This window comes from Callorhinus ursinus, unplaced genomic scaffold (assembly GCF_003265705.2).
Source record: "Callorhinus ursinus isolate GAN/ISIS: 27379988/994484 unplaced genomic scaffold, GSC_fseal_2.0 scaffold13, whole genome shotgun sequence".
In the NCBI taxonomy this organism is placed as follows: Eukaryota; Metazoa; Chordata; class Mammalia; order Carnivora; family Otariidae; genus Callorhinus; species Callorhinus ursinus.
In genome coordinates, this window is record NW_027397075.1 from 15,741,509 (window position 1) to 15,755,377 (window position 13,869).

Here is a 13,869-nt window from a genome sequence, read left to right on the forward strand (position 1 = left end):
TGGGAACCAACGAGTGCACTTGTCTGGAGAGGGGAGCCCAGGGGCTGGAGCAGGGCACGAAAGGTCACTCCTCTTTCTCCTTTCTGCTCTTTATTTTTATTGTTCCTTCCCAGAGATTCTGTAACTCTTCAGTTTTCTGCAGAGTTTTTAAAAACGCAGAGCAGAAACCAAATCCCCACACCTCTCCTGGCGTTGTTGCAGGAACACTGTGGTCTAGAGTGAGGCCCTGACTTGCTCCCACCGCCAGTGCATGTGGGCCTGAGAGGCGTGCTGCTTCTCTTGTCTCTGGTTCTGCAGGCGAGGACCTCTGGCACGGCCACAGGACTAGCAGAAGGTCCTGCAGAAAATGGGGAGGAACATGCTGGTTAGGCAGAGCAGAGCGCTAATCAGGACCCAGGTCCAAGCTGGAGCTGCCCTCCATGGGCGTCTTGATGTGAGCAGGGCACGCAGAGGACGAAGCCAGCGTTGGCCACTATTTGCACAATGATGAGGTCTTCTGGCTTTCCTTTTATACCTTGAGGAGTTTGAGGAAAGACACGTGGGAGAAGGTGCTCACAGCCCCTTCTTCCTACCTACCTGACCCAAGGCGGGACTTGGTGCTTTTGGGGTCGGGGTATCCTGACCAGCTCTCTGCTGAAACAGCTGTGGTGGCCAGGTACATGCCACACACTTGGGGTCTGCCTCTAAGTGACGGCAGAGGTGAGTGAGGTGTGTGCGAGGCCCGGGTGAGACAGGCTGGTCGTGAAGGGGTCGCCGTGGAGGTGAGTGATGGGAGCCTTGGGTTCATACATTGTTCTCTCCACTTTTATATAAGCAAACATTTCTCAGGATCAAAATGTGTTCAAGAACTGACCAGACTAAACATACAGAGGAAAATCCAATGAGCAGACTACCAGGGAGGATCTCTCACTCTGAGGTCAAATTTGGGGAAATTTGGGGCTTTCCTTTGTCAGCTCCCAGGGCTGGGGGCACACATCGCAGCCTCGGACCAGGGGTGCTTCTGCACTGGGCCGGGTGACCCACATCCCAGCCTTGGACCAGAGGTGCTTCTGCACTGGGCCGGGTGACATGCATCCCAGCCTTGGACCAGGGGTGCTTCTGCACTGGGCTGGGTGACACGCATCCCAGCCTCGAACCGGGGTGCTTCTGCTCTGGGCCGGGTGACACGCATCCCAGCCTCGGACCAGGGGTGCTTATGCACTGGGCCGGGTGACCTGGAAGCAGGGACCCAGAGCCAGAGTCACCCCAGGAGCACAGCTTCAGATTGGGTGTGGATGGTTCTGGTGTCTGGCAGAAGGCAGTTCATCCAAACCCACAGCGACTTCTGCAGAAAACGTTCTAACAGCGGCCAGTCCTCAGCGATGGGTGGCCAGACACGCGAGTGCGGGCCACCGGAAGCAGACACCAGAGTAAGCCTTGGCAAAGCTCCAGACATGGGGTGTCGGACAGCCTGTAAACGTAAGCTCTCTCCAGCGCGGCATTCAGGGCTCGCTGACAGGTTCTCCAGACAACAGTAGAGGGAGCGGTGAGGTAGTGACCTCAGGCAGCCAGAGAGATCTTCCAGGGCCCTTGCCGTGTGCCAGTCCACGCTGGCTGCCCAGCTCCCCAGCCCCGGTCGCACCCCTGCAAGAGCCCCTGCAGCGCGGCCGCTGTGCCCAAGGAACTGCACTTCTAATCCATGTAATTTTGATGACATTTAAATAGCACATGTAGCTAGTGGCCACCATAGAGGATGGTTTAAGAAATAAGATCTACAACAGCCAAAATAAAAAATCCCACAGATGGATTGAATGATGAGTCCATTAGAGGATGAGCCAGAAGGAAGTTTCCACAGGGCAGCAGGAAGAACAGGAGGTGATTCCGAAGCCTTCACAAAGATGGTGTGCGGTGGACTCAGGAAGAAATGGCCTTCGAGGAGCAGCCATTGGCCCGGCAGTTTGCGGGGACGGGCAGATGGCGAGTGGGGATGTGTGCACCATCCCAAAGGGGACTCCACGCCGACGGGGGACGGCCTGACGTGCTCGTGGTCAGTGTAGGTAGATAAGAACTGATAAATACGTAGGTGACCGCAGTCATCTTCGGGCTTCAGAATACATCCACACAGGGAATTCGCGTCTGTGCAGCAATAGTTTGCCGGCCGCATGCTGCCAGGCTGCCTCGAGGTCCTAGAAGCGCCCAGAAGGAGAGGGCCAGGGCATCAGCAGACTTGAGACTCTGCTCACTAAGGACACCTGCTACAGTCTCTATGGCAACAGAGCTCCTATCCTGATCTGCTTATGTACATAGTATACGAGGGCCTGAGCTAGTAGGGTGTAGGTATTGCAAAGGGACAAGTCTGGACATAGGAGTGACTCTGCCAGGGGCAGGGCTTATGGCATCTGTGGCACTGAGCACAGTGCCGAGGTCAGGGTCAGGAGGTGGGGGGTCGGGTACAAGGGGCTGGTTCACTGTCTCTGTGCCAGGCACTGCTGAGGACACAACCAAGGAATCAGACTGGGGTGGGGGGCTCAGAGCAGGCACGTTGACGATGATTCATTTCAGATGCAGAAAATAGACCAGAGGAAAGAAGGAGCCCATGGGGCTTCCTTGACCCGTCAACCATGAGGCCCACCTGTCACCTCAGCTGACCAGAGACCACCTGAATTGCTTAGGAAAGACAGTGTGGGGACGTTGGTGTGTGGTCCCCGACATTCCCTCCAGACCGACGTGAACGCGAGAGGCCGGGGGGCCAGCTCGTCAACCTGAGCGTGCAAAGCTGCTGCAGGACAGAAACCTGAGGGCTTTTCTGGAATGCTGAGTGGACTTAACAGCTAAGCCCTGAGAGGCATGATCTTTGTGTCAGAACAACCAGGGACAGAACGTGAAGGATAATGCAGTAGGTGCCTGAATTGCTGAGTGAAAAATCACAACTCTTACTCAAGGATGCTTGACTGAGGAGGTTGAAAGGAGCGTCCTTGTGGGGTGAGGGCGCAGATTAAGGCTGTAGGTAGTGGGGCAGATGGAGAGGTCTAATTGACATTTCGCCTGGGTGGAGTGCCAGTTAGATGACTCATCCAGAGGATTTCTAGGAGATAAGAGGTCTCACTAGGTGGAGAAGCAATGCTTCTGGTATCCGATAATCAGGTGATTCAGGGCAAACCTGCTGTTGAGAATAGCTAGAAATGTTGAGAACTATTTTTTATTTTTATTTATTTTTTTAGAGAGAGAGTGGGGAGAGAGAATTTTTTTAAAAATCTGATTGAGGGGCGCCTGGGTGGCTCAGTCGTTAAGCGTCTGCCTTCGGCTCAGGTCATGATCCCAGGGTCCTGGGATCGAGCCCTGCATCGGGCTCCCTGCTTGGCGGGAAGCCTGCTTCTCCCCTCTCCCACTCCCCCTGCTTGTGTTCCCTCTCTCACTGTGTCTCTCTCTGTCAGATAAATAAATAAAAGCTTTAAAAAAACAAATCTGATTGAAGGTGGGGTGCTTGTGTGGCTTGGTCAGTTGAGCGTCCAACTCTTGATTTCGGATGAGGTCGGGATCTCAGGGTCCTGAGGTTGAGCCCCACGTCGGGCCCTGCACTCAGCGTGGAGTCTGCTTGTCCCTCTCCCTCCCCCCGCTTGCACATGTGCTGTCATTCCCCACCTTCAAATAAATAAAATATTTTAAAAAAAGAAAAGGCTTTGCAGAGCTAACCAGTCAGGAAGGAGTGGCACCATTCAGGGAGAAGGGAACCCAGGTGGGCGAGCTGGAAGGCATGGCCAGCTCTTGGGCTCCAGCTGCCAGGGCCTGCCCAGGAGGGAGGTGCCCCACCCTCGAGGAGGTGCAGTCTGGAAGAACACAGGCCCTCCACGCATCTGCAGCCCAGTGCGGCGGCTCTCCGTTCCTGACACTGGGTTAAGGTGGCGGGGTTCCTGGTGCCCCAGCGTCCTGCCATGTCAAGTGCATATGCTCTGGAGAAGAGTGTGTCGTCCTAGGGCTGCCCACATAGAAGGATTTCCACACACAGTGTCTGGTCCTCTGTGCAGAATAGCCAGATACTGAATGAAAAGTAACCATGTGCTCAGGGATATAAGACAGTATGATTTTAAAAAATGAGAGAGAAAACCACAGGGATCCAGATAATGCAGTTCATGGACACCTTCTTGGTGAGACTCTCAGGGCTGTGGCAGGGGGTGCCAGAGAGCGAGGGAGTGTTCGTAGGCTGACAGGGCCGTGCCAGGTATGAGCAGAAAAGAAAGTAGTGTATTGTAATCCACCGGATGGAGTAACAGTCCGAGAATCTACACACATATAACTAAAGGCAGGTGGCGAGAACATGTTGCCTTTTTTTTTTTAAAGATTTTATTTGAGAGAGCACAGAGGGGAGAGGGAGAAGCAAGCTCCCCACTGAGCAGGGAGCCCGATGTGGGGCTCAATCCCAGGACCCTGGGACCATGACCTGAGCTGAAGGCAGACCCTTCGCCGACTGAGCAACCCAGGCGCCCCAACGTGTTCCTTACAGTGGAATACCAGCGAGGAAATACGACCGAATGAAGGGGTTAGAAAATCATCGGGTGGTAACAGAATTTGCATGTAATCTCAGAGTGTCTCCCCACAAATTACCTATTAATTACAAAAGAAAAATAATAGAGTGGAAAAAGTTGGCGGGCACTTGGTTTGCTACCACTATTGGGACCAACAAACCTCAGTGTTCTTGGGGTGACTTAGCATCCTTTCTGTGACATTCCTGCCAAAAAATGCCCACTGTGAATGTCACAGTGAGGAAACCATGAACTGTTGTATAGAGTACCTGGCCTAGATCTTGGAAACGTCATGTCGGTGAGAATGAGGACTGAGGAGCTGCCCTGGTGAAAGGAGGCAGGAAATATGGGACCGTCTTAGAAAAGAAAAACAACTCTAAACGCCATTGCTGGGACAGTGAAGCAGATCTTTGTCCTTTGGGTCAGCAGCTGGTGTCACGTCAGTGTTGGGGTCCTGCTGCCCTTGGTGGTGGTGTGTCAGGGCGCAGTGCCCTGTGAGTGACGGGGACTGGGACGCGCTCTGGCCCTGGGTGCTAGCAGTGGGGAAGTCGCCGTCAGCCAGCCTGAGAGCCCGTGGGGCGGCACACAGGTAGGTGCCTCGCCGCCTTCCATGGAGTAGGCCACGTTCCCCAGGGCCCAGGGGGTCAGGCCTCTCTTCCAGACCCTGCTTTCCGTTCCCGCAGACACACCATGCAGTCGAGTTGCTGGATCATACGGTCATTCTGTTCTGTTGTTTAGGAACTGCCATACTGGGGTCTGGTTCCTTAGCGGCTGTCCCATTGTACCCATGTACATTCCCGGCAGAAGTGTACAAGGGTTCCATAGAAGCAGGTTTCCAACCCAGAGAGAACATCTCTGGAGAATGAAGGTGATGAAGACAGTCCCAGCTGCCAGCAGCCGCCCCTTCCTGAAGGAGACCGCTAAGAGTGTTCTTCAAGGGGCGCCTGAGTGGCTCAGTTGGTTAAGCGACTGCCTTTGGCCCAGGTCATGATCCTCGAGTCCCTGGATCGAGTCCCGCATCGGGCTCCCTGCTCAGCGGTGAGTCTGCTTCTCCCTCTGACCTTCCCCCCTCTCATGTACTCTCTCTCTCTCATTCTCTCTCTCAAATAAATAAACAAAATCTATAAAAAAAAAAAAAAAAAAGAGTGTTGAAGCAGAAAGAACCAGCTGTCAGCCGGAGACTCCCCGACGCACATATGCGGGTAATTCTAGGTGCCCATCCATGGGACAAAACCATACTAACAGGGTCCTGGGGAGTGTAAGACATTTAGAGTTAAAACACAAGAGACTGACAGCACGTGAGTGTGCAAGCGAAGTGAACGGAAGTAATTCTGACCTTGTGTTGCCGGGGAAGAGGGACTTTGATACGTCAGGGCACCTGCTGTGATCTTCACGGGAACCACTGAAAGCATCGTAAAAGGATTATTTTGTTAGAGGAGATGGAAAATAAAAATTATCCCAGAAGAAGGCAAGAAAGAACTAAAGAATGTGGAACAGAAGGACAAACAGAAAGCTAGTGACGAGATGGTGGACGACCCTCTCTCTGTCAGTGATCACACCCGGCGCAGCAGGATCAGATGATGCAATTTGAAGAAAAAATGGTCCAGCTGGATCTTAAAAAGACTGGGTTTTACAGAGGACACACAAGAGTAAAAATAAATCAAGTTAAACGTCAAATGAAGGAAACACAATGTTCTGCAAACAGCAACCAAAGAGAAAGAGGCAACGCAGAGGCAGGGCATGTTCGCAGTCGGGCATGCTCGTGTCGGTCCTGTCGAGGTTTTATTCTGAGAACTTTGAAAGGTACAGAGAAGTCGGAAGTTTCTCTACCGGCAGCACCTGGAAAATTGGCTATGTTGGCTGCGCCCATGCGCGCAGTGTATGCGCACGCCTGTGCTCTGGTGCCTGGCTGTCTTGTGGGGACACGGTTTCCCCCACTGGCATTTCCTCTCGCCGGTCACGGGCCAGAACTCTGTCGTGTCAGCCAGCAGCGAAGGCCCAGGGCACTCAGTCTTTGTCCCAAGGGCCAGCTTTGCTGTCTAGAAGGTTAAAAAGGTAAACAGATAACCAACCAGCTTTTTCTTTTCTCTCCCCTTTGTCATCTGAACTTGGAGCTCATGTACATAGTGGGGTTTGCTTTATACTGGAGGCTGTAGAAAATTAAGAAATTGCGTTTTTCTTGCTTTCTGCCTTAAAGATGGACTTTTTATTTTTTTAAGTTTTGTTTATTTAAGTAATCTCTGTACCCAGTGTGGAGTTTGAACTCACCACCCTGAGATCGAGAGTCACATGCTCCACCGACTGAGCTAGGCGGGAGCCCAAAAGATGGACTGTTTGTCCATGTGAAAGGCACGCTGGGGCCCTGTCTGGGGAGGGAGGCAGACAGTCCTGCTGGACGTGGGTCCTGCCGCGTGGGGGAAGGGCAGAGGCCAGTGCCTGCAGGGAGCAGAGCTCCAGGGCCACCACACTCCCCAGCATGCCCAGGCCCCAAGGGCTGGGCCTTCCGTGCCGGGCTGCCTTTTTCCCCTTAATTTGAAGGGTTTTTTCTCGTTTGACCAAATGGGTATTTACAGAAAGTTACCGATAAGTTTAATACTCTTTAAATGAAACGGAGAAACGAAAAAACTGTTTATTTAGCACTTAGCCTGGAATCAGAATTTCAGTAGTGGTTATAGTGGTGACAATATTGGTGGTTTTATTTTAAGTATAGAAGAGGAATAACAGTGTCATTTAAAAATAATGTTTTATGATAGAGGGTGCCTGGCTGGCTCAGTTGGCAGAGTGTGCGACTCTTGATCTCCAGGTCGTGAGTTCAAGCCCCATGTTGGGCCTAGAGCTTACTTTAAAAAATAAAGTAAAAATAAAAAAATTTTGTGATGTTGTAGGCTCCCGTCATTTTGTCTGCTTCACGTCAGATATACTCTAGATGAGGAGGTATAAACAAACACAGGGCCAGGGACAGGCTGTCCGTGTTGCTGTCCGTGTCCGCATCCCTTCCTGCGAGCCTCTGGGTGGACCCCGTTCCGAAGAACGTGCGCTGCCCTGGCTCGGCCGTCATTCGGCTGGAATTGGTTCGCGGCCTCCAAGGAGGGGTCAGGCTGCGGCGGGTGGGTCAGAAGAGCATATGTGCTGTAGGGCAGTGACTTACTCCCCTCTGGTGTGGGGACGTGGAGCTGGTGGGTAAGTTATGTGGCTGTGTTGCTGGCCATCCCTGTGGCCTCCCTGGCTGCAGTAGGAGGATCACCTGATATTCCTCTGGTTTTCGTGGCCTCAGGTACTGCTCCTCCTGAGGCAGTGGATGCCAAGACTGCCCCGGAGAGTTGGCCCCACTCGGTCGGGCCTCTCTTCCAGCCACGGTGCCTGGCCCAGCCCAGCCCTGCACATCCTGCATGATGGGTGTTCAGGATACTGAGGTACCTGGTCCCAAGTCTTGTCAAAGCGTCTTTTCCACTGACTGTGTGCATGGTTAGGATTGGGACTTCCAGAAAGTTCTGTCGATCAGGTGACGGTTGTCACTCCTTCTGGGGTCTGATTGCACCGATTCATCCCAGGTCCCCCTGGCACTCGGCACAGGCTGTTGTTCACATGGGTGACAAGCGTTCGGTCCTGTTACCAGAAGTGAGGCTGGAGCCCAAGGTGGGACTGTGTCCCGGGCCTCGTGTACAAATCACTGAACGCTCGACATGGGTACCGAGCCCCCGTCGTGCCGGAGCCGTCAGAGAACGTTGCTGTAGTTTGTCACTTGGCCTAGGATCTGTGTGTCGCTTTGGGAGGACAGTGTTTGGGGGAGGAGGAGGCGTCAGATCGCACTGCGGTGACGTGGCCGTGGGAGGTGGGCGTGGCGCCTAGACAGGAGAAGAGCACAGCCTCCAGAAAGAGGCCCACGGAGGGATGACGAGGACTGGCGTTGAAAGTTACTCAGAATAAGGTGGATTATTCAGTATTTGGTGCTAACAACCGACTCTCCATTTTGATGCAAGGGAATGAGGTAGATTTATATACCCACCATTTTAGGTGAAGTTCTAAATTTAAAAAGAAACGAACTATTGGAGCATTTGAGGAAAAGAAAAGAATATATTTTTAATCTTGGAATGAGGAAGGCCTGTCTACTAAGACACAAAAAAAATCTATGAAGGGAAAAATTGGTAAGTCTGATTTCATAGAAATGAAAACCTTTGTGTGACCAAAATTAATCTAAACAAAGTTAGAAAAGTGATATTTAGGGAGAAAGTATTTTTCGCATGTGTAACTGGAAGTTAGTAGTAAGAATATTTAAAGGCTTTGGGAGATTCCTGAACACCCCGGTGGAAAATGGACAAAAGGTGTGAGCAGGTAATGGACAGAGAACGGGGTGTAAATGGTGCGTGAATGGCCTCCCGGTCACCTCTGGGGGAGACGCAGACTGAAACCCGGCAGCACGGTCTGGCCAATCTGCCCTGAAGGTGAAGGAAGCAATGAGAAGGCAGCGTGAGGTGTCCCTTTCCTCCTGTCTCATATCCTGTCCTGTGACGGTTCTCAGACGTGTGCACGAGGGTCCTGTTTTAGTTGGGTGCGTAAAAATGCACATCCAAATGATGGTCTGTGTGCTCACCGAGGCATCTGTGTAAATGCACGGGGAAGGTCTGGAGAGGCGTCTGGGAAGAGCAGTGGGCGGAGGCAGGACGGACACCGGCCCCTTGTGCTGTCTCCTCTGGAGGGTTTGCGTGTGCGGTTCTGGAGCCAGGGTGTCCAGGTCACTTGGGGAAGGGGGGTGAGCGCCACGTGTTGTTGGGCCACTGCTGACCTCTGCTCTCTGTTCACAGGTGCGGGTCCTGGCGGGAGCCCGTCAACCCCTACTATGTCAGCTCCGGCTACGCCCTCGCCCCGGCCACCAGCGCCAACGACAGTGAGCAGCAGAGCCTGTCCAGCGACGCTGACAGCCTGTCCCTCACCGACAGCAGCGTGTGAGTGCCCGCCCCTCGGCCGCGTCCTGTGCCGGTCCCAGCGGGGGCCTGTCTTCCTAGGAAACGTTGTGCGGGCCCCCAGCTGATGCACAGACAGGCTGCACTGCCCGGAGTATCATGACACGTCCTGACGTTGCTGTAGGCTTCTCTCCTGGGACCTTTGAAAGAGGGAAAACCACTGGGCGGGTGGTGGCGCCAAGGATGCTTGCTGTGCAGGGGTCCCTCTTTGTCAGGGCCCTGCTGTCATTGTTCCAGATCTAGTCTCTATCCCATACTCTGCGTAGGCCATGGGACGACAGGAGCCGGAGGGGGGCTGGTACGGCTGGTTCTGTGCTGGCCCCGGTGCCTGGAGGACTCAGGGATAGCCGCTGGGGCTGCTCATGTCCGAGAGGCCTCAGCGACTGTCCAGAGCCCCCTGGAACCTCAGCGTCCCTCAGTGGTCACAGTGGACCTTATTCTTCCGTTGTCTTCTCCAGGGAAGGCCTTCCCCTCGTGGGAAAGTCCTTACTTTCTGACACTTGGCTTTGCTTTTTGGCAGGTGGCTTTTTGGGCCCCAAATGCACCAGAAGTTTGATGGTGTAAAACACTCTGTGGTTATATCAGAGCGTGGCCCGACGAGCCTGCCAAGGGCATTTGGGGTCGTGGCTGCCCATGAACGTCAGACTTACCCCACTTTCAGTCACCTGACTGCCACTGATGGGAGGTCCCTGGCCAAGACGGGGGCCGGGGGCTGGAGGCCGAACCCCGGGCGCCACTGTCAGGGCCAGAGGAAGCCTTTGGCGGGGACAGTGAGCAGGTGTGAGACAGCAGGGGGTGGGAGCAGTAGCTCTCAGCTGGCTGCCCGGCGTTTCTTCCCCAGCCAGCAGCTTGTTTCTTCCTAAACCTTTCTGCAGGGAACAGCTCTTAAAACTGTGCTCCGACTTCCTGTAGCATTTTCAGAGTGTGTGCTCTTCTGTGCTTGTGCCCACGTGTTCCTCCAGCCCCGCCTCGTGGTGTGCGGACCCAGCCAGCATGTGCCATTCGTGGGCCACACCAGCCAGCCCCGCGTCACTGCGCGTCTGGGGCACCTCGTCTTCTCCTCTGCGGGGACCACATGGTGGTGACATCATGAGATGCGTCTGTCCCCATTGTTTCCTCCTCCTTTGCGTCAAACCCTTGAGATAAAATGTTGACGTGTGTGTAGCAGCTTCTTCCTTGAAATGACCGTGGTTTCAGCAGTACCTGCCACGACCCCCACAAGCAGTCAACCGCTTGGGACTGGGCATTTGTAGCATTTGGTTTTCTCTTCCCTGAAACTGGCTACTACAATGAAAATTTGCCAGCTCATTTTTTCTTGAAAAGTCTTAATTCTCTCTAAGAAAAGGACATATATTCGCTAAAGGAAAGAACTTAAGTTTTGTTTTGTTTTAAGATTTTATTTGTTTGACAGAGAGAGACAGCGAGAGAGGGAACACAAGCAGGGGGAGTGGGAGAGGGAGAAGCAGGCTTCCCGCTGAGCAGGGAGCCTGATGCGGGGCTCAATCCCAGGACCCTGGGACCATGACCTGAGCTGAAGGCAAACGCTTAATAAGACTGAGCCACCCAGGTACCCCAAGAACTTAAGTTTTTAAAATATTTCTTTCCTGATACTCTATTCATCTTGGTTTACACTAAGACCCAGAAATATAGGAACAGTCGATTTGGAACGTAAGATAGCTGAATTTGTATCAGAGGCAAAAAGTAGGATTGTGTGTTTCAGCTAAATTATTTCTGCTGGGTGCGGCTGCCCTCAGCATGCGAACCGCACAGTAACAGCGGTGGTGTGGCGTACTGGACTTTGGACACGGGTGTCCAAGGACAGCGTCTGATCCACAGAGCCATGCGGAATTTTTAAGTGCTGGTCAGAGCATATGAGAAACAAAAAATCTGGTGGCTTAGGACACCTGAACAGAACCGTAGGAGCATGTAAAGTTCGGATGCATTTGACTCCCTGTTCCTTGACACCTGCCCCCGTAAGTGCCCCTGCCAACTGCTGAGCCAATCACCCTGCACATCCAGCTGGTGCCCTGACAGCCAGGGATACCGAGGCAGTGACAGGAGAGACAGACTGTCCCAACCTCTTTCCCCCTTGCTCTGAACCAGAGCACACCCTTTCCACCTAGACGGGGGCTCTAAGGTGTGAGATTTCAAAGGAGAACGTGACATCCCTGCCTGCCACTGAAGCCACTGAGCTGGTGGGTGTGGGGCTGCCCGGGACATGGGTTAGGACGTGCTGGGCTCCGTGTGCTGGCACCATGGGCAGCTGCCTGGCACTTCCTGTGTGGGGTCAGCATTGTGGCTGCATGTTTGGATCCTGCTGTCAAGTAAAAGCAGCTCTGCTCTGACCGTGCCCCCCACCCCCCTGGGGCCGTGCTGGGGAAGGAGGCCAGGGGGCACAGGTCTTACTGCACCCACTGCAGGCCAGGGAGGCCAAGGTCGTCCAACAGCCAGACGATCTAGAGACTCATCCCTTCCAGCTGTCAGAGTGGGCCGCCCACCTCAGAGCCTTTCAGCGAGGAGGAGACGGGGACGCAGAGGCACCCTGCTCTGGCGAGCATCAGCACGTCCTTTGGGCTCCTGTTAGCCACTGTGCTTCCCAGAGCAGTTTGCTTTATTGATTTATTCTAAAGATTTTATGCATTTATTTGACAGAGACACAGCGAGAGAGGGAACACAAGCAGGGGGAGTGGGAGAGGGAGAACCAGGCTTCCTGCTGAGCCCGATGCGGGACTTGATCCCAGGACCCCGGGATCATGACCTGAGCCGAAGGCAGATGCTCAACGACTGAGCCACCCAGGCGCCCCTAAATAAATAAATCTTAAAAAAAAATGGAAAAACTGTTCTTAGCTTGAAGGCGTAGAAAGCGGGCCATGCTGCTCTGCTCCAGGTAGAGCAGCTCAGCAAAGTTTCGTTGAGCTGTTCTGTTTGCCCTCACGCTGGGCTCTCCTTCTTCTGGACAGGGATGGAATCCCACCGTACAGGATCCGCAAGCAGCACCGCCGGGAGATGCAGGAGAGCGTCCAGGTCAACGGGCGGGTGCCTCTACCTCACATTCCTGTAAGTTCGGCTGCATAGCCGTCCCCTTCCCGTCAGGGAGGTCGGGGCTCCCCAGTCCTCTTGGACTATACCCAACCCTTCTCCCTACTCTGCCTGGCCGCCATGGCACTGGGCAGGCGAAAGGCTCTTGCCTGGCTTCTTGTGAGCTCAGCTCACGTCCAGTCACAGCACGTGGTCCCACGCGGTCACACCCCGCAGGCTGGAGGCGGCAGCACGGGTGGCTTGTAGGTGCAGCCGGCATAGTCCCCCACAGGACCAGGGAGGGCCTGACACAGCACCTGCTGGGAAGTCTTCCCCCATCCTGTCAAGTGAAGTGCTTCTCCTTTAGGTGGGAGAGCAGCTGTCGGCCCATCACTGGCTTCATGCCCGGGCCCGGCCCCTGCACGGGCCTCCTCACCGGCTCCGTCATCAACACGTAGCGACCCCGGCCCCAGGTTCCTGTGAGCGCTTTCTTCTGCTTCGCCTCATAGGGTGAAAACAGTGAGGGGACTGGTGCCCCGACTGTGGGCGCTGGGGGGCCGCACGGAGCAGGCCGGGCAGCCTGTTGAGGGGACTGGTGTCTCCTACTGTGGGCCCTGGTGGGTTGCACGTAGCAGGCCGGGCAGCCTGTCTCCACCTGCATAGCTCCCGTGTGGGTGAAGGGAGGGGTAGCTTTCCTTATCAGCCCACTGACTGAACGAGAGATGCTTCTCGGGGAGAGAAGGAAAGCTCTCAGTAGTTTCCGGCCCGTGCGTGCCTGCGAGCTCCTGTTGGCGGTTTCTGTGTGGGATCGCTGCACACCCATCCGTGGTCAGGGCTCCTCGGTTAGAGTCTTCTAGCTTCTCCAGATAACTTTAATTTCCAAATGAGAAAAGTAGTGGTTGACGGTTGAGAAGAAAAGATGTGGGTGTGTTCTTACTTCTGAGGAAAGGGTGGGCCAGCATTTTGTCACCTCCCAGCCCACCCTGGGCATGGCCCAGATTTGGCCTACATAGGCACTGACGGTGTCTGCTGCTGGGGGAGGAGCGGAAGACGCTGTGGGGAGTGTGTGCGCACTGCCGGTGACCTCTTGGGGCTCCCTCTCAGGGCGCGCCCACCAGGTTGGCTCGTGTTGTTTGGAGCTGCCTGGGCCTGAACCCAGGCAGGTGCCTGCCCGTGCCTTTGCCTCACTTTGTGGTGTGGCCTGCATCCCCCAGCCCTGCTCTGCAGATGCTGAAACTCAGCACTGGGTCTGGGCAGGGGAAGTAGAAGGGGTATCCCATGTCCCCGAAAGGAAGGGAGTGAGCGGACACAGGAGCCGCGTGGAGGCGCTCCCTCCCCTAGGCCCCGCTGGAGCGTCAGAGTCCGTGCTGGTGCAGGAGAAATCTGTGCAT

At 54.4% G+C, this 13,869-nt stretch overlaps 1 protein-coding gene across 4 annotated transcripts in view; it reads left to right on the forward strand.

The window, feature by feature from the left end:
• Positions 1-13,869, forward strand: part of AXIN1 (axin 1) — a 55,410-nt gene that overhangs the window by 25,299 nt on the left and 16,242 nt on the right. For all 4 annotated transcript variants that reach the window (XM_025877701.1, XM_025877702.1, XM_073899773.1 and 1 more), the window contains exons 3-4: positions 9,302-9,442; positions 12,421-12,517. In XM_025877701.1, the coding sequence (XP_025733486.1) occupies positions 9,302-9,442; positions 12,421-12,517 (238 nt within the window). The remainder of the gene's footprint in view (positions 1-9,301; positions 9,443-12,420; positions 12,518-13,869) is intronic.